This window comes from Scyliorhinus torazame, chromosome 13 (assembly GCF_047496885.1).
Source record: "Scyliorhinus torazame isolate Kashiwa2021f chromosome 13, sScyTor2.1, whole genome shotgun sequence".
NCBI lineage: Eukaryota > Metazoa > Chordata > Chondrichthyes > Carcharhiniformes > Scyliorhinidae > Scyliorhinus > Scyliorhinus torazame.
Genome location: NC_092719.1, coordinates 53,886,919 through 53,914,724, shown reverse-complemented (window position 1 = coordinate 53,914,724; position 27,806 = coordinate 53,886,919). Strand labels below are relative to the sequence as shown.

At 45.7% G+C, this 27,806-nt stretch overlaps 1 protein-coding gene across 1 annotated transcript in view; it reads left to right on the top strand.

Moving 5' to 3' along the window:
* bcap29 (B cell receptor associated protein 29) overlaps positions 1-27,806 on the top strand; it is a 68,721-nt gene that overhangs the window by 13,874 nt on the left and 27,041 nt on the right. Inside the window, exons 3-4 of the mRNA XM_072471521.1 lie at positions 2,364-2,464; positions 19,876-20,026. Coding sequence (XP_072327622.1) covers positions 2,364-2,464; positions 19,876-20,026 — 252 coding nt within the window. The remainder of the gene's footprint in view (positions 1-2,363; positions 2,465-19,875; positions 20,027-27,806) is intronic.

Below are 27,806 nucleotides of genomic sequence, written 5' to 3'. Positions count from 1 at the left end.
ATTGAGTTCTTTGAGAAGGTGACTGAACAGGTAGACAAGGGTAGAGCAGTTGATGTGGTGTATATGGATTTCAGCAAAGCGTTTGATAAGATTCCCCACGGTAGGCTATTGCAAAAAATACGGAGGCTGGGGATTGAGGGTGATTTAGAGATGTGGATCAGAAATTGGCTAGCTGAAAGAAGACAGAGGGTGGTGGTTGATGGGAAATGTTCAGAATGGAGTACAGTCACAAGTGGAGTACCACAAGGATCTGTTCTGGGGCCGTTGCTGTTTGTCATTTTTATCAATGACCTAGAGGAAGGCGCAGAAGGGTGGGTGAGTAAATTTGCAGACGATACTAAAGTCGGTGGTGTTGTCGATAGTGTGGAAGGATGTAGCAGGTTACAGAGGGATATAGATAAGCTGCAGAGCTGGGCTGAGAGGTGGCAAATGGAGTTTAATGTAGAGAAGTGTGAGGTGATTCACTTTGGAAGGAATAACAGGAATGCGGAATATTTGGCTAATGGTAAAGTTCTTGAAAGTGTGGATGAGCAGAGGGATCTAGGTGTCCATGTACATAGATCCCTGAAAGTTGCCACCCAGGTTGATAGGGTTGTGAAGAAGGCCTATGGAGTGTTGGCCTTTATTGGTAGAGGGATTGAGTTCCGGAGTCGGGAGGTCATGTTGCAGCTGTACAGAACTCTGGTACGGCCGCATTTGGAGTATTGCGCACAGTTCTGGTCACCGCATTATAGGAAGGACGTGGAGGCTTTGGAGCGGGTGCAGAGGAGATTTACCAGGATGTTGCCTGGTATGGAGGGAAAATCTTATGAGGAAAGGCTGATGGACTTGAGGTTGTTTTCGTTGGAGAGAAGAAGGTTAAGAGGAGACTTAATAGAGGCATACAAAATGATCAGGGGGTTGGATAGGGTGGACAGTGAGAGCCTTCTCCCGCGAATGGATATGGCTGGCACGAGGGGACATAACTTTAAACTGAGGGGTAATAGATATAGGACAGAGGTCAGAGGTAGGTTCTTTACGCAAAGAGTAGTGAGGCCGTGGGATGCCCTACCTGCTACAGTAGTGAACTTGCCAACATTGAGGGCATTTAAAAGTTTATTGGATAAACATATGGATGATAATGGCATAGTGTAGGTTAGATGGCTTTTGTTTCGGTGCAACATCGTGGGCCGAAGGGCCTGTACTGCGCTGTATTGTTCTATGTTCTATTTGTACTGATCTTTTGTATGGTTCAAACCTCCAAACTATTGTTCACCCACGTTTCATGAAACTTCTCTGCTGACATGATTTATGTCACCAATCTAAACTTGCCCATCTGCATCTGAAATTCCAAAATGCCAACACTAATAATGATGCCAGCGATTTCGGCACAGCAGTGTGCAGGGTCCCGACCCATCCCCTTCCCTTTGCTGATGAAAATATGCTGCCAGTAGAATTAGCAGAATTCTTAGATTTGGGTGACAGCTATCAATTTTGAAGTCCACACGGCGCACTTCGACTGTGCATTGGGACAGAAAGTTTTTGCCCTTGGTCTCCAAATCAGAAAAATAATATAAAGGCACTGGAGGAGGTGCAAAAGATGATGCCAGAATAGAAACATACAAAATAAGAACAGGAGTAGGTCACTTGTCCCTTGGAGCCTGCTCACCAATCAATATAATCAGGGCTGATCCTCTTTCTCAACACCAGACACCCGTGCTCTCCCCCATACCCCTTGACAGGGAATTGATGAACTACTGAGAAATAGTGAACAAACTGAGCTGTATTCTCCAGAGAACAGAAAGTGGTGACCCAGTGAAGGTCTTTCAAAATTATAAAGTGGTTCGGTAGGATTGACAGAGAAAGGAATTCCCTTTTGAGGAATCTAAAACTAATAATCAGTAAAATAAGATGGTCATTAACAAACCCAATAGCCCATGTCTGTGTGGGTTTCATCCCCACAACCCAAAGATGTGCAGGTTAGATGGATTGGCCACACTAAATTGCCCCTTAATTAGAAAAAAAAATAACTGGGTACTCTAAATCTTTCAAACAAAAAAACCAAATCCAATAGGTAATTCAGGAGAAACCTCTTTACCCAGAAAATGGTTAAAATGTGGACTCGCTACCACAGACTGGTTAAGATGAATAGCATAAATGACTTAAAGGGAAAGCTAGATAACTGCATGATGGAGAAAGGAGTAGATTAATATGGTGGGAGGAGACTCATTTGCACTGAATAGCTTCTTTTCACTGCTGTGAGTAATGTGTAACAATCCAATGGATCTTCAAAAGTAGCCTCTTCATTCTTCAAGTGATCTTTACATTTAATAACTAAGGAGTTTTAATTTTTTACAATATTGTGATTTGTATTTGTGTTTCAGATGGTTGAAAATTTTCAATTTCCGTTTATGGGAGAAAATTGCTTCTTACTGGAATAGAGCATTCCTCACAATCATTATAGTCTTGGTTGTCTTGTTCTTTGGTAAGTGGGGCTTTCCGCAGAGAAATGCAAACTTTTTCAGGATTTAAAAAAAAAAGCAATTATAAGGATGTGTCCGTCATGTTGTACATGTATTGAAACAAAAACATTAGCTTACTGCTTTCTCTTTATGATCTAGCTTTCTTCATTTTTATTGAACATCAGTTTTTGGTTTTTTAGGTATTTTCCACATACCTACATATTGTGATTTATCGGAACCATGTTTAAATTTGTTTTCCGATTAATTTTTATTCCTCAAAAGATTTTTGCTAACTGATCTTGGTTTTCTGATTTAGGGCTTAGTCACCATTGCGACAACAGCACTAAAATCAAAACTCTAGTCAGCAATATTCCAACAGACCAAACCAGCAAATAAATAAAAACAGAAAATGCTGATAAAACTCTGCAGGCCCAGTAGCATCTGTGGAGAGAGAAACAGAGTTACCTCACATCCCATAAAATAATTTTTTTTTCAAATCACGACAGAGATAAATAGATTTTTAAACATTAAGGGAATTAAAGGAATCCAGCAAGAAAATGTAGTTAACATATAAGATCAGCTATAGTCTTTCTTAATGGCTGAAGATAATTGAGGGACTGTATGGCCTATTTTCCTCTGGTTTTCTATGTTGTGTTCTAAGAAGGAAATTGAAATATGCATACTCATCACAACCTGTCCTCCAACTGGTTCGATAGCTTTTTGAAGTATTAGTTTAAAACTAGCAGAGGCCTGCAAAACATTTGGAGACAGAATAGTATCTCTATTGCAACAGTACTTTTTTAGTTCTTTCACCAAGGGCATGAACAGAATCAAAATGCCTCACTCTGAAAAAGGCCACATAATGCTGTCCATGTGTAAAAACAGGCCGAGGAATATAAATACCGCAAAGTTTTACCAACCACCTTGGAGACCGATAGCTTCTGAAAAGAGATATGAATTTTGCAGTGACCAACTCAAAGGATCACACATTTCATTGTAACAAACACAATAAGGCTGGATTCTCCGCCTGTGCCTGCCAGAAGATCGCCACGGTTGGGACGGGGATCACGTAAAGGTCCGTTGACCTTGGGCAGGAATTTCCGGTCGGCAGGTGGGCAAGACCGAAGATTCCCACCCATAGAATCAACTTAGATTGAACATTACTTAGGCAACTAATACACTAAGCTGCAGAAAAGGTATTTAACACAACCAAAAACCCCTTGTCGCTTTTATAAATTAAATTGTACGCTGCATAAACATGTATTGTTAAGTTTAAAGTCCAACTCTTGGCGTTAACATGACACCTTCTCCCTACTTTGTCAAGATGAATCTTCCAGTGATTTCTAAACAAACTCATTTTCACTCAATCCTTTGAGCATAATCAAATGGATTCCCATTGCAATGTTCAGTCTGATCCATAGAATCCCTACAGTCAGCACTGACCCTCCAAACGAGCACCTTACTTAGGCCCACTTCCCTACCCTATCCTCATAACCCCACCTAACCTGCACATCTTTTGGACATTTAAGGGGCAATTTAGCATGGCCAAGTAAGCTAACCGGCACATTTTTCGACAGAGGAAATCGGAGCACCCGGATGAAACTCACGCAGACACTGGGCGAATGTGCAAACTCCACACAGACAATCACCCACGGTTGGAATTGAACCCGGATGTTTGTGTTCCAAGGCAGTAGTGCTAACCATTGTGCCATGATGCTGCCCTCAGATGATTCTGTGGTCTTCCTTGAAGATGGGTTCTGCCGTCACCAGCACCTCTGTTGATGATTAACCCATAGCAGCACCTGTAGTAAGCCTACTTACTCCAAATTCTTCTGTCTGCCTCATTTTAAGAGTCGGTGAGTGTGCAGCAGTAAGGGCAACTACCATTTCCTTTGTGTCCAGGTGTTAAAGCTTGCACTTTACTTTGAACAAATTTTGACCTGGGCCCCTGACCCCAGAGCAACCAGGTCACATCAAGAGTTCAGTACAACTTGACACCACCTCCCAGGGCAGCATGGTCGCACTGCTGCCTCACAGCGCCGAGGACCCGGGTTTGATCCCATCCTCGTGTGGAATTTGCACATTCTACCCGCATCTGCATGGGTCTCACCCTCATAACTCAAAAAGATGTGCAGGGTAGGCAAATTCCCTTAATTGGGAGAGAAAAAAATTGGGTACTCTAAATTTAGTTTTTAAAAGACACCACCACCCAATTCCAAGGCACCCTGTTTTACCATAAATCAAAGGAGAGAGTTACAACATAATCCCTTGTAAATACTAGTGCCAATGACAATAGTCATAGAATATGAAAGTCTGTGGGGAGGAGCATAGGGTGTCGCTTTATGCGGACGACCTGCTGCTGTATGTGGCGGACCCGGTGGGAGGAATGCCAGAGGTAATGAGGATCGTTAGGGAATTCGGGGACTTTTCGGGGTACAAGCTCAATATGGGGACGAGCGAGCTGTTTGTAGTTCAGTTAGGGGACCAGGAGAGGGGGATTGGCGAGCTCCCACTAAAAAGGGCGGAGAGGAGCTTCAGATATTTCGGGGTCCAGGTGGCCAGGAGCTGGGGGGCCCTGCATAGGCTTAACTTTACAAGGCTGGTGGAGCAAATGGAGGAGTTCAAGAGGTGGGACGCGTTGCCGCTGTCCTTGGCGGGTAGGGTGCAGTCCAACCTCTGTGGGTACTACTGGGCCGCCAATGCGACAATGGTGCGCAAGTGGGTGATGGAGGGGTGGGGGCTGCATGGAAGAGGCTGGAGACGGCGTCCTGTGTGGGTACGAGTCTGGGGGCGCTGGCAACGGCGCCGCTGCCGCTCCCTCCAAGGAGGTATACCACGAGCCCGGTGGTGGTGGCGGCCCTCAAAATTTGGGGGCAGTGGAGGCGGCATTGGGGGGAAGTTGGGGCCTGGCGTGGACCCCATTACGGGGGAACCACCGGTTCGCCCCAGGAAGAGCAGGTGGAGGGTTTTCGGGGTGGCACAGGGCAAGGATACGAAAGTTGGGGGACCTTTTTGTGGACGGGAAGTTCGCGAGCTTGGGTGAGCTGGAGGAGAAGTACGGGCTTCCCCCGGGGAACACCTTTAGGTACTTATAGGTAAGGGCGTTTGCCAGACGGCAGGTGGTAGAATTCCCGCAGCTACTGCCACACACAGTACAGGACAGGGTGCTCTCGTGGGGGGGGGGGGGGGGGGGGGGGGTAGGGGGAGAAGATCTCGGAAACTTACCAGGTGATGCAGGAGGAGGAGGAGGCCTCGGTGGCGGAGTTGAAAGGTAAGTGGGAGGAGGAGTTGGTAGAGGAGATCGAAGAGGGGACGTGGGCAGATGCCCTAGGGAGGGTGAACTCTTCCTCTTCGTGCGCGAGGCTCAGCCTCATACAGTTTAAGGTGCTGAACAGGGCACACATGACCGGGACAAGGATGAGCCGGTTCTTTGGGGGTGAGGACAGGTGTGTTAGGTGCTCAGGGAGCCCAGCAAATCACACCCATATGTTCTGGGCATGCCCAGCGCTGGAGGAATTTTGGAAGGGCGTAGCGAGGACGGTGTCGAGGGTGGTAGGATCCAGGGTCAAAACGGGCTGGGGGCTCGCAATATTTGGGGTGGCAGAGGAGCCGGGAGTGCAGGAGGCGAAAGAGGCCGGAGTTCTGGCCTTTGCGTCCCTGGTAGCCCGGTGAAGGATTCTCCTTCAGTGGAAAGATGCGAGGCCACCAAGCGTGGAATCCTGGATCAGCGATATGGCAGGATTCATTAAATTGGAGAGGGTGAAATTCGCCTTGAGAGGGTCGGTACAAGGGTTCTTTAGGCGGTGGCAACCGTTCTTAGACTTTCTGGCAGAACGATAGACATTGGTCAATGGCAGCAGCTGGTGGGGGGGGGGGTTTACTTTATTTTTGTTTATGTTACTTACACTGGAGGGTCTGAGGGGGTGTATACACCTGTTGTGTTAAGTCGGGGTGTTAATGTTAATTTATTATTTATGTACGGGGGAGGGAGGGGTTTGGGGGGGTTGCTTTTTTAGATTGTGTTTTGTACTTAACTCTGTTGGGTTCTTTTTTCTTTCACATTTTGTTATTGATATTTTATGAAAACCTTTAATAAAAATTATTTTTTAAAAAAAGAACATGAAAGCCTAATTGGAAACTGTTTTCTCCTGAACTGTAGAGATAAGTTTACATCTAATCATAAGCAAAATGCTGCGGATGCTGGAAATCTGAAATAAAAACAGAAAATGCTGGGATAAACTCAGCCAGTCGTTTTTGAAAAATAAATTTAGAGTACCCGATTCATTTTTTCCAATTAAGGGGCAATTTACGTGTCCAATCCACCTACCTTGCACATTTTTCGGTTGGGTCCTGCAAACACGGGGAGAATATGCAAACTCCACACGGACAGTAACCCAGAGCCGGGATCGAACCTGGGACCTCGGTGCCGTGAGGCAGCAGTGCTAAGCACTGCGCCACCGTGCTGCCCTTAAAGTCAGCATGTCTGGCAGCATCTGTGGAGCGAGAAACACGGTTAACGTTTTGGGTCCATATGACCCTTCTACAGATTCTGTAGAAGGGTCATAAGGACTCGAACCGTTAACTGTGTTTCTCTAGATTTTCACCTGATTAGTGCGGCATGGTAGCACAGTGGTTAACACTGTTGCTTAACAGCGCCAGGGTGCCAGATTCAATTCCCGGCATGGGTCACTGTCTGTACGGAGTCTGCACGTTCTCCCCGTGTCTGCATGGGTTTCCTCCGAGTGGTCCAGGTAATTTGGACACTCTGTTTCCTCCCACAAGTCCCGAAAGATGTGCTTGTTAGGTGAATTGGACATTTTGAATTCTCCCTCCGTGTATCTGAACAGGTGCCGGAATGTGGTGACTAGGGGCTTTTCACAGTAACTTCATTGCAGTATAAGCCTACTTGTGACAATAAAGATTATTATTATTATATTATTGAAAGGCAGACCCTTTATTTCCTTGAAACCTGCCTGTTATAATTTCAGAATGTATTATAAAAAGCAGCATCCTAATTACCAATTGTTCCATGCGAAGATCCATCTTTACGGTTTCACTGCTACATTATAAACTGCTCCATCCTTGAGTATACATTTGTGAAGAGGTGTACTTGAGGTAGCGTAAAAACATGAGTCTGATATCAGCATCACCTGTAGAATTCACAAGACCCCATTTCTAATTTTTTTTTCATTCAAACCTAATGAATCTTTATTTTTAGAACAAAGAATAGCTTCCGCATAACAAATTGTATGAAATCATTGTGTTTGTATGAAATCATTGTGTGCCCCTGCTCCTCCATTAGCTCATTCTGTGTGTCCCATGCATGCTGTTTCAGCTCTTCCAGTCATAGGTTGCCTTTTGAAGCTGCTGGAGAGAGACTATAATTGGAGGGGCAGCAAGGGCAGAGGGAGGGAACGTGTGATTGGAAGTCGAGGTGTGGTTATTTTTGCTGGTCCAGCAGCCACCATGCAGGAGAATTTTAGCCGAGTCATAACCAATTGCTTTTCATCCAGCTGCTGGACAGCTTGTCCAATCTGTTTGACATCCTCCAGGAGGCTGAGACAATCTGTTTGGCTTCCTCCAAGATGCTGAGGCAAAGAAACAAAAAAGAAGAAAAAGAGGAGAGTGTCAGTAAGCTGAAAAACCTTGCCTAGTATTGAGGTCGGGAGCGGGTCTACGGGAGCCACTACTCAGCCTCGCACCAGTATGGACCTGGCTGCCATCCCTATCGATGGAAATGGGGTTCTAGGTTGACCTTTTGGCAGTGACAGAGCGCAGATGAGTTCTCAGGATATTGTTTTGAGGGGAGGGGAGAACATTTGCAGTGATTAAAGAGAGGGTTCGGGATCCAGGTCTGCATCTAGTGCACATAAAGCCAATTAATGGCACTGGGCCCAGGCCCTTACAATGAAGCCTCCGTGTGATAGCTTCAATCAGAATGCAAGAGCCTTGTGGTCAGCTTATCTGGAGAGACTAACAGCTCCATGAATTTCTCATTGTCTGGGTGCAGCTTGCCCTTTGACAATTATTTGCATTTTAGGCACTCGACATTAACTAATTTAACATTTCCAAGTCTGATGCTTTTAAGACAGCTTGGAAAGCAGTAATGCGTTTGATTGTGCGAGGAGATAATAGAGCTGGAGCATCAGAATGACCTGTTTCTGTTGGACGTTGCTGTGTGTGTAGTTTGTGTTCTGTTGTGATGATTATCAAACGTTAAGGTTTCGGAGAGCCAAGCTCTCCTACACATTGGACAAGTTATTATTTACTATTCAGCTGTTGCCACTTCAGATTAGTACCATGATTCTCAAAACATTGATGTTCGCCAGCTCCTGCAATCAGTTTTGAGATGTTCCTAGTAGTTGACAGTGTTATATTATTTGATTTGTCCACGTATCTCTATTCCTGTTCATTTTGATTTGCTTGCCATTCCAATTTGCTACACAGAATATTGTTTGGTTATCTTGATTCATCCCTGTAAATGATATAACTGCGCTCTTATCAGCATTACCACAAGGCAGAATTTTTTGTGCATTTAAGGATAGCTGAATTGCTAATTTGTCCTGCTATTAAATACAGATAAAATAAGCAAGAAAAGCACATATGGGCAACATTACACTTGCTTTTGATTTTTCTTCTGAAATTTCTTTCCAGCATCCAAGGATAATTGAGTGTGATGTCTAGATTTTAACCCAACTTATAAACTATGACTATCTCCATTTCACAAGCTACTCATCTATATTCCTAGCAGCATGTTTCACATAATATTTGATCATTTGTGACTTTATTTTTATTGTTTACGATCTCTGTTCATTCAGCTTATCAAAATAGCTCATTAACGCACCACCAAATGCCTTGTGAGCAAAAGTGATTGGTAATTTTGTCATCATGTTCTGCGATTGCAATATTTTGATACTCTGTCTACATTATTAATGCCGTGATCATTTTTACAACTAAATTATGCCATATCTCAATTTTTCGACAATGATGAAGAAATCTCACTTCAGTTATTTATATCAACAGTTATTGGTCGGAGCTGTTCAGAACTAATTAATGCAAGATAAACGCAAAAAACTGCACATCTCTGACAAGCACGTTTTTCTACAATAAATGCATAGATGCAATATTTGTTCTTGAGTGGCATGATGGATATGAGTCACTCCTTTTTATATCTAGGATCTGCTAAAATGCAAAACCAAACCAGTCAGTTGATACTGAAAGATTTATGAATAATTTTTCAGACCATGTTCTGTTGTTAGTATGGACTTCACTCTGTATTATGTGCATGAATTGCATTGAATACTGAAATGCTGAGATCATTTTGGTGATTTCATACAAATGTATGTCTTGAAGATAAACAGGTTAAAGGGGGGTTATGATCTGGGAGATAGGTTGTTGGGAGTGCCTCCGATGAGCATGGGACCCCAAAGAATGTCCCTTCCCCATCCTGTGCAGTATAAGCTGCTGGGATACCCACCTGGCATCGGCCTCCCCTTGCATGGGTAATATCATGGAAGAGGCAGACTGAGTAGCCATAATTCAGCATTTGAGGATCTCGAGTCCCAAGGGTGGGCAAACTGCCTGTTGCCTCCCCACACACACCGTAAAATGGGAGACTGGTCATTGCAAAGGCCACACGTTGCACTTTATGCACCTCCTGCTTTAAGGCACTCACGTGAGAGGTCATAAATTCCAGCCCAATGTTTCTACCTATTTGAAGTCTTAATAATTCCAGCCATTTGAAGTGGCTTTAAAGTATTTGTGCTGTTTTGAACTGAGAACGGTTGCGTGTGACAGGTAAATGTTTTCATTTATAGAATCCTATAGTGCAGAAGGAAGCCATTCTGTCCATTGTGTCTGCACTGACCCTTCAAGAGACCACCGTACATAGGTCCAATCCCACACCCTATTCCTGCAACCCCATCCTAAGGGGCAATCTAGCGTGGCCAATCCACACACCTGCACATGTTTGGGCTGAGGGAGGAAACCAGAGCACCAGAGGAACCCCACGCAGGCAGGGGGAGAATGTATAAACTCCATACAAACAGCCACCAGAGGTCAAAATCAAATCCCAGTCCTTGGTGTTGTGAGGCAGTGGTACTAACCACTGTGCACATTAATAAAAATCATAAAAAGTGCTATAATTATATGATTCCTTGTCACAAATACCCTGAATAAGGTAGATATTTCTTCTGATGGGGGAGTCCAGAACAACAGAACATAACCTTAAAGTTAGAGCTAGGCTGTTCATAGTTGATGTCAGGTAGTACTACTTCATGCAAAGGGTAGTGGAAATCTGGAATTCTTTCCTCCAAAAAACTATTAAGGCAAGTTGAATTTAAAATTTGGGATTGGTAGACCTCTGTCGGTAAGAACTGTTGAACTGGGGCAGAGAGCTAGAGTTGAGATAAAAATCATCCATTATCTGATTAAATGACAGAACATGCCAAAAGGCTGAATGGTGGACTTGTTGTGCTTACAGAGGAGAGTATTAGTGCTGGGTCCTGAGATCTGGATTATCTGATAGTTTCTATACAAACAATTTGGCCCTGGTACATAACCAAGCATGTTTATGAATGTTTTTCAAGCAATGTGAACATGAAGTTGAGTTCAGACTGATAAACTATGTATGAACTTTCAATTATTTGATGGCATGAGATGGTTAAACTGATTCTCACTTTATGTTTTATTTCCCCCTTCCCATGCCAACAATTTCTGCCTCCTGTGAAGTGGGTTTCTTGTTGTATGGTTTTATGTCCATCAGCAAAGGACCATTATATATCTGTGAGTCTTGACACTGACTTTCAGTACTCCATTGTACCACATAATATTTGTCTGATATTTATATACACCAATGCAGCAGTGCCCTGGTTAACCCATGCTGTGATTCCGTTCATAATAAATCCTACATCGAGGGCCGAAGGGCCTGTACTGCGCTGTAATGTTCTATGTTCCTTTGACAGAATAGACACATTATCCTTCTTACCTTCCCTGATTGGTTTGGGAACCCAGTGGCGGGATACCAGTGCTACAGCCTTGAGAAAGTGCTTCAGCAAAGCCCAGACCTTCATCATTTGTCCCAATTTATAAATGGTCCTGCAATTTCAGCAGGAAATAGGTTAATAAAATCCTGTCCTTTTATTTACTTTATACAACCGAGTTAGCTTAGGCTATCACTACTGCTGTATTGCTGGCTTAACAGGTGTTCAGCACTAATTTGTATGGTCTGGAGACAGAAAAGGCTATTGGCTCAAATAATGGGTGCAATTTAACCATAAAAACAGAGTCTGTTCTGGACAGGAAGTGCCTAGAATGGCCCCGATATCTAAAGTACTTTGGGGGGTTTTTGGTTCGCGGTGGGAACACCCCACCGAGGTCGCACTAAGCTGCATATCGCACTGAGGAACTTTTTCCTTGCCTGCCATTTTTTAAATGGCACCCCGATCTCTTGACTCGCTGAAGTGACCCTCGGAACCCCCAATGCCTCAACTCACTTGTTGGGTTTCCTCAAGACCCCCCCATACCAGCAGGGTACCCACCGGCCTGATCCCTGGCGTGGACAAAATGCCAGCCTGACATCACGACAGTGCCACCTGGGCACCCTGACTGTGCCAGGTTGGCATCAAGATGGCACTGCTATGGTGCCCATGTGACACTGCCAGGATGATGGTGTCTGGTTGGCCAATTGCTAGTGCCAGGATGCCAATTGCGTGGGAGATCTCTCCCCCCCCCCCCCCCCCCCCCCCCCCCGGTGCCATTTCGCCTGGTCCCTGTTTGTGGGGACCAGTGCTAAACGGTGCCCAGCTGGGGTCTCCTCGCCGAGGCTGATAGATGCCTGATGGCTGTTCGATCTGGTAGCAACATAGCTAAGTGAGCTTTTAAGCTCTTTTGGCTTTGCGAGTCTGGGTCCTGCCCATTGTGGGTGGGATCCAGATCACAAGATCTCGAGAAGCGTAATGACCACTCGGAATCCGGGGAGAGACCTCCAGCGGAACGTGGCCAATAAACTCATCCAACATCCTAACCGTGGTGATAAAAACATCTCTGGAGCTAGCTACCCTCTGGAAAAATGTTCTAGGACAGCTTCAGAACTGAGAAATTAGAACATTGCCACGGTGTGCTCTGTCCACAAAAAGCAGGACAAATCCAATATTGCCAATTATGACCCCATCAGCATTCACTCATTCATCAGTACAGTGATGGAAGTTGTCATTGTCGAGTAAGGCTGCTCAATAATGTCTGTCACCGTTTCATTATTTATTCATAGGGTGTGGGTATCAATCCCTAATTACCCGATGAGGAGGTGGTGTTATAGACATAGAATTTACAATGCAGAAGTAGGCCATTTGGCCCATCATCCTCCGCGGAAAGACCAACCTACCTAAGCCCACACCTCCACCCTATCCCCACAACCCAGTAACTCCACCTAAACTTTTTGAACGCTAAGGGCAATTTAGTATGGCCAATCCACCTAACCTGCACATCTTTGGACTGGGAGGAAGCCGGAGCTGCATATCCTGCACAGAGGAACTTTTTCCTCGCCTGCCATTTTAAAATGGCGCCCCAATCTCTTGACTCTCTGAAGTGACCCTCGGAACCCCCAATGCCCCAACTCACTTGTTGGGGGTTCCTCAAGACCCCCCCACATACCAGCAAGGTACCCACTGGCCTGATCCCTGGCGTGGGCAAAATGCCAGCCTGACATCATGACGGTGCCACCTGGGCACGTTGACTGCCAGGCTGGCACTCAGGTGGCACTGCCAAGGTGCCCATGTGACACTGCCAGGATGATGGTGCCTGGGTGGCCAATAGCTAGTGCCAGGGTGCCAATTGCGAGGGAGATCCTGCGACCCTGTAGCTGTGAAGCAACTGCTAACCACTGTGCTACCTGCTGCCCGTTGGGCTGGCTTCTTGAACCTCTATAGAACATTTGGTGTAGGTGTACCTAATGTGTTGTTTAGGTCAGGAGTTCCAGGACTGACACAGCAACAATGAAAGAACAGCAGTATGTTTCCAAAGTCAGGGTGTTGTCTGACTTAGGGAACTTGCAGGTGACAGTAACCTGTTGCCTTGTTGTTCCTTGTTGAGGAACTGTTTTTCCAATTTGCACATGCCAAGTTCTTACTGAAGGCATGTAAATCAAGTATAATATAGTGAAGCTCCCTCTATTTTTTCCTACAAGATATGTCTTACTCCAAACTCTTATTATCACTAAATTTCTTGTCTTTCGTTCTGTTCAGTTATAAGGTTGCTGCCAGGCTTCCACTTTCCACTCCTGATTGTTGTTATCTAAGTACCCTTTCTGGAAAGTGTGCACATGTGGATATTGGATGAGGACAGAATGGGGTCTCCATTTTTGAGTAGCTTGACAATCCTCAACATTGTGCATCGACAAGTTAGCAGAGCCCAGCACCGTGAACTCTACTCAATGAGAGTTGGCAACTTCAGCAGAAGAAAGAATGGGTAGATAAAACATTAAGAATTTTGGTATTTCAGGTTAATTAAAGTTCCAAATCACCGGGTACATGACTCATTAAGCAGATAACGATGCACATCTGAACAAAATGCAGGTTATCTCCAGTTTCAGTGTGAGTCTGCGTTTATTATGCATCAATTGTGATCTTCATTTTGATACCAGATTCAATACTGGAGTTGCTGTTTTGTCCCAAAATACTAAGAGCAACAAATACTATCACTTGTTCTCGGACTTTGTTCACATGCATTCTGAAAGTAGCATCCTGTTCTGGCACATTGTTTGCTGTTATGCCAACATCGATATTTAAGATTATGCATTTTTCTTTTATTTGTTTTTGCTGATGTTTCAACATAAGATTCCATGCTGTCTTCATGCGATAACAAAATTCCAAACTGTCCGTAATTACTGTTGTTATCTTGTGGGCAGTTTGCTTTCCTCACTGCTCTCGACATTTGCCTGGAGTTCTTTTGTGTTAAAGTATGCTTGTATACTAAACTTTGGTTTAGCCATCTGGTTAGCCAGCAAAAGAAATATAGGAAGCACTTTAACTCAAATATTCAAAATCATACTTTTATTCTAAATGGTCAAGCAAGCCAGTTTTCTAACAAAATGTGCTAACATCACATTGAAAACACATATATTGTAAAATGCAAGTCGAATTGCATTGTGGCCATTTGACTTTGGAAGATAAGTTCCATCCCCACCAAACAGTTCTTGATTTTCCTTGCCCAATCTGGTGACTACTTGCATCACGTTTCTTTTTACCAAGGTCAAAGCAGAGATGTTATTCACACTGGTCGGTTGCCTTTTTAAAATACAAATTTTGTAGAAACCTGAACCACAACTGAGCATACCAGCTGGTAAAAATGGAGTATGACTGAGTTAGACAGATCAGAAGAGATCCAGATCTGATCCTTGAGCTGCACCAAGTTTTTGATCTTTGCCCCAGGAGTGACATTATATTTTATTTTACTGCACCTGGGCTAAGGTAGTGAAATTTTGCCAGGATTAGCATCCTCCAGATTGTTCTCTAATGACCCCAGCTAGAAAGTGGCTTGTTTATGAATATATATATTTTGAAAGGCAATTTAACAGGGCCAATTCATCTACCCTACACATCTTTGGGTTGTGAACATAGAATATAGACCATACAGTGCAGAAGGAGGCTATTCGGCCCATCGAGTCTACACCGACCCATTTAAGACCTCACTTCCACCCTATCCCCGTAACCCAATAACCCCTCTTAACCTTTTTGGTCACGAGGGGCAATTTATCATGGCCAGTCCACCTAACCTGCACGTCTTTGGACTGTGGGAGGAAACTGGAGCACCAGGAGGAAACCCACGCAGACACGGGAGAATGTGCAGACTCCGCACAGACAGTGACCCAGCGGGTAATCGAATCTGGGACCCTGGCACTGTGAAGCCACAGTGCTAGCCACTTGTACTACCGTGCTGCCCCATGGAGACACAGAAAACACAAGAAAGCTCAGGACATTTCCAGACTAAGCCAGAATGAACAAAACTATAGCTGATGTATATGAATACATAAAAGTGAGCCATCATCTGCTTTTGATGTGAGACAGATTGGAATATTTTCTTCATGTTGAGAGACTGAGGAGGGGCAATGGGGTTTTGGTGTACATGTACACACCTAGCTAAAAGCTGGTATGTATATAGAAAACTAATCAAAAAAACTAATGGAATATTGGTGAGCAGCTCCAGTGACTTCATAAGTGGGATATTGATGTCTCCGTTGTACAGATCCTTGATGACACTTCATCCTCAAGTATCGAGTTTTGTTATGGATACCGGACCTTTGGAAAAATATATTTGCACTTAGAAGGAGTACAGTGCAGGTTCATCGTACTTCAAGGATTAAATTATAAGGACAGATTGGATAAACTTGACTTGCAACTCGTTGAGTTAAGGGTGAAATAACTTGAGTTATTTAAAATGATGAGAGGACCACAGGTAAAGAAGGAGCTGCTGGAAAGCCGGGGGGGGGGGGGGGGGGGGGCTGGCCCTACCAAATTTTGGAAACTACTATTGGTGGTGAACATAGCAATGATCAGGAAGTGGGTAGTGGGGGAGGGGTCGGTGTGGGAGGGGGTGGAGGCGACCTTATTTAGAGGCACTGTTAACGCTGCCTCTGCCGTTCTCGCAGGCTCGGTATTCCACAAGCCCAGTAGTAGTGGCTGCCCTGAGGGTATGGGGTCAGTGGTAGAAACATATGGGGGTGGAGGGGGCGTCGGTATGGGCACCAATTTGTGGTAACCACCAGTTTGCACCAGGGGGGTTTTGGGGTGGCAGCGAGCTGGGATCGAGCGGTTTGGGGACTTGTTTATCGATGGGGCTTTCCGTGTTTGGAGTAATTGGAGGAGGAGTTCAAGCTGCCTGGTGGAAATGGGTTCCATTACTTGCAGACAAGGGACTTTGTGCGGAGGCAGGTTTCGATCTTTCCGTACCTGTCACCCCAGGAGGTACAGGACAAGTTAGTGTCGAAAACGAGAGTGGGAGAGGGGAAGATCTTGGAAATTTATAAATAGCTCATGGAATGGGAGGGAGCTGCGATAGGGGAGGTGAAACAAAAGTGGGAGGAAGAACTGGGCAGGGAATTAGAGGCGGGGTTCTGGGAGGATGCCCTGAGTAAAGTCAACGCATCCTTGTCGTGTCCCTGGTTAGCCTGATACAATTCACGGTGGTCCACAGGGCGCATGACTGTGGCCCGAATGAGCAGGTCCTTTGAAGGGGTGGAGGACAGGTGTGGGTGGTTTGCAGGTGAGCCCGCAAATCATATCCATATGTTTTGGGCATGTCAGAGGCTTAGGGGATTCTGGCAGGGATTTGCCGATGTCATGCCAAAGGTCTTGAAGGTACGGATGGTTCCGAGTTCAGAAGTTGGGATTTTGGTGTGTCTGAAGACCTGTGTCTGGAGTCCAGGGAGTGAGAGAGGCTGATGTTTTGGCCTTTGCCTCCCTGGTAGCCCGGAGATGGATCTTATTGGCATGGAGGGACTCAAAGCCCCTGAAATCAGGGGTATGGGTTAGTGACATGGCTGGGTTTCTCAGGCTTGAGAAAATCAAGTTCGCCCTGAGGGCATCGATGCTAGGGTTCGCCCGGAGGTGGCAGCCGTTTATCGACTTCTTTGGGGGAAATTAACCTGTCAGCTGAAGTGGGGGGGGGGGTTAAAAGGAAAGAGGGAGGCACGGGGGAGTTGGATGAGGTGGGAAATAGTTAGTAGGAAAGGGGGATTGGGGAATTGTGTATGTAAGCCACGTTGGCTGGGTTTGGTTGATGGGTGGGGGTTATTTACTTTGTTGTTTTTCCTCTTGAAAATTGTTAAAATTATATATGCCTTAAAAATATATATTTGTTTTTAAATGATGAGAGGATTTGAAATGCTAGATATAGAGAAACTGATTCCTTTGGTGGAGGAATGTAAAATAAGATGACAAAATTAGAGCCTGGCCGTTTCCGAGTCAAATCAGGAAGTACGTTTTCATACAAAGAATGGTACAAATCTGGAATTCTCTCCCCAAAAGACAGTGGACTGTTATAACCCCCACGAGACCCTTGGGGACAGCCCAATTAATCTCCCTGTGAGCTTAGTGGAGTATGAGCTCCCACGCTGAGGGGCGGAGGCTCATCAGCAAGATAGTTAACTCTGGACATTAAAAACTGTCTCAGATAGAAGCCAAGCTGCGGAGTAGGCCCGGCTGGGACTGTTACTTGTGTATACTTTGCTTTGGAAATAAACCATTAGTTTCAACTCTCCAGACTCCTCTGTGACTACTAAGTGGATGCTGGGTCAATTGGAATTTCCATGACACATCAGTCGAATATAGTTAGGCAATGAAATGGAACAAAGATGGTTAAATGGAGTTGAGGTAAAAATCAGCCATAATCCTATGGAAGATTGGGCTTGAGGGGCTGATGGGCCTTCCGTTCCTGTGACACCAGTTGAGGACAGAATCACAGTGCCTTCTGTGGTTTAATGTCCTGCCTAGATTTGAATATAAAGAACTCCTTCTTGACCAATATAGAAGTAGTGTCAGGAACACCTGTGTAATGACCTTGCAACTTTAGGAAAGGAGTGCAAAGAAATGGAAGACTGATGCCAACATAAATGGGTGGGTCATATTTATGAATAAGTATAGGGCGACATGGAGTAGTGGTTAGCACTGCTGCCTCACAGCGCTGAGTACCCGGGTTCGATACCGGCCCTGGGCCACTGTCCTTGTGGAGTTTGCACATTCTCCCCGTATCTGCGTGGGTCTCACCCCCACAACCCAAAGATGTGCAGGGTAGATGGATTGACCATGCTAAATTGCCTCTTAATTGGAAAAAAAACAATTATCTACTCTAAATTTCTTTTAAAAATGAATATGTATTGTATTATTGATGGGTTTGGGGGGGTAGATTTTACGTTGATGGCTAGTGATTTTAGAGAATGGCAGGCTGATTGAAAGAACTGAAATCATCTTCAGCTTATGAAGTTGATAGGGTTTATATGAAATTCAAACTACAAATATTTGACGAGTTTCTTAAAATCTGTATTGAAATTGATTCACATTTTGAAAATTCAGCAAAATATTGATATTTAGAAAGCAATTGTAAGATGAATAATAAACTGAAAATGTTGTAATACTATCCACATGAAGTACAATGTAAAACATGAAGCATTTCTTCCATATGACGAGCTTGGTTTTCTCAATTAGCAGATAAATCATTCTTTATAATCTCATACACATGCAGAAACAGATTTTGCTTTCAAAGTCAGATTTTATTGTGTGGGTTGTTGTACTGTCATGTGTTCTTTAGAACAGGGGGGGATTTATTGAAAAGAACAACAAGGATGTTGGTATTCCAGATTTAAAACAAGTTTAACAAAGCACCAGGTATCATAAAAACATAGAAAATAGGAGCAGAAGCAGGCCATTTGGCCTTTCGAGCCTACTCCGCCATTCGTTATGTTCATGGCTGAACATCCAATTCAATAACCTGTTCTCTCTCTCTCTCTCTCTCTCTCTCTCTCTCTCTCTCCTCCACCCCCCCACCCCCCAATCCTTTGATTCCTTTAGCCGCAAGAGCTATATCAAATTCCTCCTTTACAAATTGGAGGCTAGGTCGTGCATACCAGGAAAGTGCAAGATTGATCCCCAATCTGTGTTTTTAATTAACTGCCTAACTAAAAAAATTGATAAAGTGGCTATCCTTGAGTTAAGTTAAAGACGATAGACTTGGATTCCTGCTTTTAATGCGTAGTATGTAACTGTACAGACTTGGACTAAGAGCAGAAAAAGAGTCCGTCTGGGATCCACCTTAGTTTAACTAACCTGCCAGTACCCCTCGTCAAAGCAACTACCTATGGTTAGTATCATTGAGGGACAGAAAGATGGGTTAGAAGTTACAAGAAATTATTAGAATTAAGAAAAGAGTTGGAGGAAGTTGGCTTTCCCTCTCGAGTAAGGAGTAGAACTCATTACACATTGGAGTAAATTACGTTGAATGGAGCTTCTGTGTATTTCCTGCTTGAAACCATGTATTCCCGAGTGGGAAAACATTAATTAATTTGTTGGCTGGACTCTTTTAATGCAGATAATAATCTTAAAAATGAGAAATTGAAAAGAAAATCCTTTTTACAAGAGCCATCCAGAATGTTTAGTGGTTTACCTGGTCTACCAAGTAATTCAGGAAACTAAAACAGTCATGGAGGAAATTAAGGATTAAGAAGTTTCGAATGTTTTAGATTTTAACCTTATTGGTAGCATTACAGCTCATTACATTTTCTTTTTGTTCAATCAGTGTTTTTCCTTACAATGTTTTTTTAAAAATCGAGGCACAGATTTTGTGTGACTAGCCAAATACTTGTGCACTTTGAAGTCTGAAATTTTAAGATTTACCATTGTATTACATGATCAGTTGCAAATGTCTAATGAGCTGCCTCTGCTTGTAGATGCCATTAGAGAAGTGAGGAAATACTCAGTTAACCAAGGGATTGGAAAAAATGATAAGCTGCTCCCAAATATGTATGATCATCTCAACATGAAGCTTTTTAGAGCACAAAGGAATCTTTACATATCTGGATTTTCACTGTTCCTCTGGCTGTAAGTATAATTGATAAGTAATATTGTATCTTTAACCTCCACAAAAAAGACAACGGGACCATTATCAAACAATTTGGGGATAGGGTGATGGGCAGGAAAAATTTAGAGGGAGATGGTGGCATACTGATAATATCACGGAAACAGTAATCGAGAGACCCAGACTAATGCTCTGGGGACATGGGTTTAAATTCTACCATGGCAGCTGGTGGAATTTGAATTTAATTAATAAATCAGGAATATAAAACTAGTCTTGGTAATGGTAACCATGGAACTATCATCAAAATGTGCTTCAGGGAAGGAAATCTTACCTGGTCTAGCCTACATGTGACTCCAGATCTACAATATGGTTGACTTTTAACAGCTCTCTGAAATGGCCTAGCAAGCCACTCAGTTCAAGGACAAATAGGATTGGACATTAAATGCTTGCCTTGCGAAACTCCAATCCCATGAAAATATTTTTCAAACTATTTACTCATCAGTTTGTTGCTCTTGCAGAATCTGGCCTGTTGTATAGGTTCTGTTTTGCAAAAGTAACTTGTTTTGAATTTTGAACATTCAGGATTTTAATTGTGTCTGTACTCTCTTGTAAACATTCTTTTTAAGTTTGGATATTAAAATTTACTTTTAGTTAATTTTACAAAACTTATAGCATCTACTTTTCAGTCCAGAACACTTGAGGCGAAGTTTGACTCGGTTATCGCTTCTTGTTTTAAAATTCTCCAACTTTACTCAATGATGAAAATGCAGAATTCACTGCCACATGGATTAGTTGAGGTGAAGGGCATGAATGTATTTAAGGGGAAACTAGATCACTATACGAGGGAGGAAGGAATAGTGGATATACTGATAGTGTGTGATGAAATATGTTGAGAAAAGGCTTGTATGGTGAATAAACACTGTTGAGTTTCTGATATCTAAATATTATGTAATCTCTGGTTATCAATGCTACCCAATGACTTTTACACCATAAAACATGCTTATGTTATCTGACAACACACAATTTCCAGAATCATGGCAAGATTAGCAATGGGCCTTTCTAAAGTGCTGAATTTATCAGAAATAACTTTTCCAAATTGATACTTGGTGCAAAAGTTCCAGCTGTTCTGAGTTCCAGCTCAGCAATTAGATACAACCATGTTAACACAGAGTAGAGTGAAACTTGTGGCTACTGTAAAGAATGCTCCAAATTGACTGCATTGATCAGTTGAATTTCATGTCAGCTGAGAAAGTTTTGCAGACTTCCGGGTGCGGCTATGCAGAGCTAGGTCGCATATTCGGCAGCTCCTGCTTGGAACGGACTTTTGGGCTCTTTTACAGGGCCCCCACGGCATTTGTTTGACATTTCCCGGTGTGGGAAGAAGGCGGCAATATTCCCCCGACAGTGTCCCCCAGGAAGGGTATGTCTCTTGGTTGCCAGACACACGCAGAAACAGTGAAAGATTTGGCTGCAACTACAGGATAAACAGGGCCTCTTCCAGCATGCAGGCGGGGGAAGGGCAAGCTTAAAGCTGCAAGCTGACCTGAGGGCCTGTATCAAAGGTGAATTCTAGCAGCAGAGGGAACAACTGTGAAAAGACCTCATCAAGGCCACTGAAGGGACTTCCGGTTGCGGTGATGCCTAGCTAGCCGCACGCTTCGGCGGCTCCAGCTCCGACGGACCTTCGGGCTCTTTTAAGAGCCTCAACGGGGAATTTTTCGACGACGCAACCCGGTGTGGGGCGTGTGAGAAGGGAGTCCCCCCCAAACGAAGGAGGAAAAAACCGGCGGCGGCGGCTGCAGCGCGAGGAATCGTCGACCAAAGGGTCAGAAAGAGAGAAGTACAAGATGGCGGCGGAGAAAGCGCAGGCGACATGGGGGCCTGAGCATGAAATTGTGAGACGGTGCGTGGAGCTGCTGAAGAGGGAGGTGCTGACCCCGTTGCTACAGGCAATTGAGGGGCTCAAGGAGACATTAAAGACCCAGGAGACAGAGCTCCGTGTGGTGGAGCAGAAGGTGACAGATATTGAGGACGAGATCCTGGGCCTGGCGGTTAAGACACAGACGCACGAGGCACTTCATAAAAAGTGTACTGAAAGGATCGAAGCCCTAGAAAATGGAGCGCGAAGGAAGAACCTTCGGATACTGGGTCTCCCTGAGGGTGTGGAAGGAGTGGACTGTGGAGCGTACGCAAGTACGATGCTGAGCTCACTGATGGGTGCTGAGGCCCCTACGGGCCCCTTGGAGGTGGAGTGGGCAAATCGGATTCCGGCGAGAAGACCAAAAGCGGGAGAACCACCCAGGGCGATAATCGTGCGATTTTACCGCCTTAAGGATAGAGAAGAGGTCCTGAGATGGGCTAAAAAGGTGCGGAGTAGCAGATGGGAGAATGCAGTGGTACGGGTATACCAGGATTGGAGTGCGGAGGTGGCGAGAAGGAGGGCGAGCTTCAACCGAGCCAAAGAGGTGTTGCATAAAAGGAAGGTGAAGTTCGGGATGCTGCAGCCGGCAAGACTATGGGTCACGTATCAGGAGAGACACCATTATTTCGAGACGGCGGAGGAAGCATGGACCTTCATCAAAGAAGAGAAATTGGATCGGAACTGAGGGACTGATGCTGCAGGAAATGTTATTGTTAATGTTACGGTGGAAGTTAATTGAGAAGTAAACAGGGAAGGGGGGAGACATTGGGGAAATGTGGGCGCCGGTGAGGGGGGAAAGACGGGACATAGTTGGAGAATGGGGAAGGGGAGGGGGAGGGGAAAGGGAGCTGCGCCATAAGAGGCGGGTCAGGTAAAGGGATGTTCCCGCACCAGAAAGAATAAGGCGGGAAGACAGGCGCAAGGCGGATGGGAGTTCCCCACATGGGGGGGGTTGAGAGTGAGCAGGAGTAGCCGGGGTCAGTTGAAGTCAGCTGACTTACGGAAGTAATATGGGGGGAGCAATCAAGCTAGAAAGAGATCTAGCGGGGAGGGGAGGAGGGAGGGAGAAGGGGGGGGGGGGGACAACTGGGTTGCTGCTGCGGAAATCCAAAAAGAAATGGCTAAAGAGTGGGTGGGCGGGGATGGTGTGCGACGCTGGGGGAGCGAGCGGGAGCGCGGAGGCGGGATATGGGACTGGCCTAGAGAAGGTAATGGCTAGTCGACACGGGAGGGGGGCAGGTAGCCCCCTAGTGAGGCTGATCACGTGGAACGTGAGAGGCCTGAACGGACCGATAAAAAGGGCCCGAGTGCTCGCGCATTTGAAAGGACTAAGGGCAGACGTGGTTATGCTCCAAGAGACGCACCTAAAGGTGGCGGACCAAGTTAGGCTAAGGAAAGGATGGGTGGGACAGGTGTTCCACTCAGGACTGGACGCAAAGAATAGAGGGGTGGCCATTTTGGTGGGGAAACAGGTCGCATTTGAAGCAAAGAACATCGTAGCAGATAGCGGAGGTAGATATGTAATGGTGAGTGGCAGGCTGGAGGGAATGGAGGTCGTGTTGGTTAACGTGTATGCCCCAAACTGGGACGATGCGGGATTTATGAGACGGATGCTGGGGCGTATACCGGACCTGGAGGTAGGAAACTTGATTTTAGGAGGGGACTTTAATACGGTGCTGGACCCGGGGCTAGATAGATCCAGCTCAAGGACCGGAAGAAGGCCGGCAGCGGCCAAGGTACTTAAGGGGTTTATGGACCAAATGGGGGGAGTGGATCCATGGCGATTTCTTAGACCTAGGGCTAGGGAGTATTCCTTCTTCTCCCATGTCCATAAAGTGTACTCCCGGATAGATTTTTTTGTTTTGGGAAGGTCGTTGATCTCTAGGGTGGAAGAAGCTGAGTACTCAGCCATAGCGGTTTCGGATCATGCCCCACATTGGGTGGACCTGGAATTAGGAGAGGAAAGGGAGCAGAGAACACTCTGGCGATTAGATGTGGGACTGATGGCGGATGAGGGAGTGTGTGCAAGAGTGCGGGGGTGTATTGAGAGATACCTGGAGGTCAATGACGACGGCGAGGTCCCTGTGGGAGTGGTATGGGGAGCACTAAAAGCGGTGGTCAGAGGAGAGCTGATCTCCATTGGGGCCCACAAAAGGAAAACAGAGGCCAAGGAAAGGGAAAGATTACTGGGGGAGATTTTAAGGGTGGATAGGGAATTTGCAGAGACCCCGGAGGAGGAATTGTACAGGGAGAGGAGACGACTCCAGACGGAATTTGACCTTCTGACCACCAGAAAGGCGGAGGTACTGTGGAGGAAGGCACAGGGGAGGAGGTATGAATATGGGGAAAAGGCGAGTCGCCTGTTGGCTCATCAATTGCGAAAGAGGGCAGCAGCGAGGGAAATAGGAGGAATTAGAGACGAAAGGGGAGACACGGTGCGAAGGGCAGGAAAGATAAATGAGGTGTTCAAGACCTTCTATGAGGAACTGTATAGGTCTCAACCCCCAGAGGGAGAGGAGGGGATGCGGCAGTTCCTGGACCAATTGAGGTTCCCGAAAGTGGAGGAGCGGGGGGTGGTAGGCCTGGGGGCACCGATTGGGGTGGACGAGGTTATTAAGGGACTGGGAAGCATGCAAGCAGGGAAGGCCCCAGGACCAGACGGGTTCCCGGTGGAGTATTACAGAAAATATGTGGACTTGTTGTCCCCGTTGATGGTGAGGACGTTCAATGAGGCCAGGAAAGGGGGGACTCTACCCCCGACGATGTCGGAGGCGACGATATCGTTAATTTTGAAGAGGGATAAAGATCCGTTGCAGTGCGGGTCCTATAGACCCATTTCATTGTTGAACGTGGACGCCAAATTGTTGGCAAAGGTACTGGCATCGAGGATAGAGGACTGTGTCCCGGGGGTGGTGCACGAAGACCAGACAGGGTTCGTAAAAGGGAGACAACTGAATGTTAACGTGCGACGACTATTAGGGGTGATAATGATGCCCCCAGTGGAGGGGGAGGCAGAGATAGTGGCGGCAATGGACGCCGAGAAGGCATTTGATAGGGTGGAGTGGGAGTATTTATGGGAAGTGTTAAGGAGGTTTGGGTTTGGGAACGGGTTTATTAGCTGGGTTAGACTTCTTTATGGGGCTCCGACGGCAAGCGTAGTTACAGGTCGACATAGATCGGAGTATTTCCGACTATATAGGGGAACAAGACAGGGATGCCCGCTGTCTCCATTGTTGTTCGCGTTGGCAATTGAACCTCTGGTCATGGCGTTGAGAGACTCCAGGAAATGGAGAGGGGTGATTAGAGGGGGAGAAGAACACCGAGTCTCGTTATATGCGGATGACCTATTGTTATACGTGTCGGACCCAGCGGGGGGAATGATAGAGGTTATGCGAATTTTGAGGGGGTTCGGGGATTTCTCGGGGTATAGGCTAAACATGGGGAAGAGTGAATTATTTGTGATACATCCAGGGGACCAGAGTAGAGAGATAGAAGGCTTGCCTCTAAGGAAAGTGGAAAGAAACTTCCGATACCTGGGGATTCAGATCGCTAGGAGCTGGGGAACCTTGCACAGACTTAATCTGACACGGTTGGTAGAACAAATGGAGGAGGACTTCAAGAGGTGGGACATGCAGCCTCTATCGCTGGCGGGCAGGGTGCAAGCAATTAAGATGATGGTCCTCCCGAGGTTCTTATTTGTATTTCAATGTCTCCCTATACTAATCACTAAGACCTTTTTTAATAAAATAGACAGGAGCATCACGAGCTTCGTGTGGGCAGGGAAAGTTCCGAGAGTAAGGAGGGGGTTCCTTCAGCGTAGTAGGGACAGAGGAGGATTGGCACTACCGAACTTGGGCGATTACTATTGGGCCGCCAATGTGGCAATGATACGTAAATGGATGATGGAGGGTGAGGGAGCGGCGTGGGAAAGACTGGAGAGAAAGTCCTGTAAAGGGACGAGTTTAGAGGCGCTGGTGACGGCGCCGCTACCGATCTCACCTAAAAAGTTTACCACGAACCCGGTGGTGGCGGCAACATTGAATATCTGGGGACAGTGGAGGCGACAGAGAGGGGTGCGGGGAGCCCTGGTGGGGTCCCCAATCAGGAACAACCATAGGTTCGCCCCAGGAAGAATGGATGGAGGATTTCAGAGCTGGTTCCAGTTGGGAATTAGGAGGGTGGGAGATTTATTTATAGATGGGACTTTTGCGAGCTTGGGAGCATTGGAGGAAAAGTATAAGTTGCCCCGGGGAAATTTCTTGAGATATATGCAGGTGAGGGCATTTACTAGACAACAGGTGAGGGAATTTCCATTGCTCCCGACACAGGGGATACAGGACAGGGTGCTTTCAGGGGTGTGGGTCGGAGAGGGCAAGGTGTCAGAGATTTACCGAGAGATGAGGGAAGAGGGGGAGGAGTCGGTGGGCGAACTAAAAGGAAAGTGGGAAGAAGAACTAGGGGAGGAGATAGAGGAGGGTATGTGGGCTGATGCCCTAAGCAGGGTAAATTCCTCTTCCTCATGCGCCAGGCTTAGCCTGATTCAATTTAAGGTGCTACATAGAGCACACATAACGGGAGCAAGATTGAGCAGGTTCTTTGGAGTGGAGGACAAATGTGGGAGGTGTGGCGGGAGCCCGGCAAACCACGCACATATGTTTTGGGCATGCCCGGCACTGGAAGGGTATTGGAAGGGAGTGACGGGAGTGATTTCGCGGGTGGTGAAGGCCCGGGTCAAACCAGGCTGGGGGTTAGCTCTATTTGGAGTTGCGGAAGAGTCGGGAGTGCAGGAGGCGAAAGAGGCCGACGTTGTGGCCTTTGCGTCCCTAGTAGCCCGGCGCAGGATCCTACTCATGTGGAAGGAGGCGAAACCCCCCGGACTGGAGGCCTGGGTAAATGATATGGCGGGGTTCATTAAACTGGAGCAGATAAATTTTGCCCTGAGAGGATCGGCTCAAGGGTTCACCAGGCGGTGGCAGCCATTTCTCGACTACCTAGGGGAACGTTAGAGGGAAGACAGATGACCAGCAGCAGCAACCCAGGGGGAGGGGGGGTTTAGTTTAGGTCAAAGATAAAGGGGTTTTGTTACTTGTGTATTGTTTAAAATTTCTGTATTGTTATTGTTGCGTTTGCTTTGTAAGAGGGGAAAAATTGTTGTTTGGGAAAAAATTTTCAATAAAACATTTATAAAAAAAAAAAGAGAAAGTTTTGCACAACTCTATCAACCTCCTTCAGCTTAAATCATGTACATAAACTGTTAGTAGTTTGTCTGCTAACCAATGTCAACGTAAAATAAATGTCAAGTCATCAACATTAAACAGTATTCTCTCACTGCATCTCAGTCTGCTCAGTTTAGACTAGTTTTGGAGACTGTATTAACTTGAACTATAACTAGACATGTTTGCACAGAACTTCAAATCAAATTGAATTTCAACCAACCTTGTGCTTTTGAAATTTCTTACATTATTAATACTGTGCTGGCATTTTAACATGGCCCACATGGTTACTACCTTGGTTACAGACCCACCTTGTTTCATATGGCGCCAGGCTATTAACCTGGAAATTCAGGTTGATAATCAGGTATATATCTTTGCCAAGAAATTTTACATGCATACTTCTCACGGTGACACAGTGGTTAGCACTGTTGCCTCGCAGCACCAGGTTCACAGGTTCAATTCTGGCCTTAGAGGACTGTGTGGAGTTTGCACTTTCTCCCCGTGTCTGCATGACAACTGCGTCTGGGAGATCGGGTTTTCCTCCACTGTCCAAAGATATGCAGATTAGGTGGATTGGGCATGCTAAATTGCCCCGTAGCATCCAAAGATATGCAGGTTAGATGGGGTTGTGGGGGAGTGAGCCTCGGTAGCGTGCTCTTTCAGAAGGTC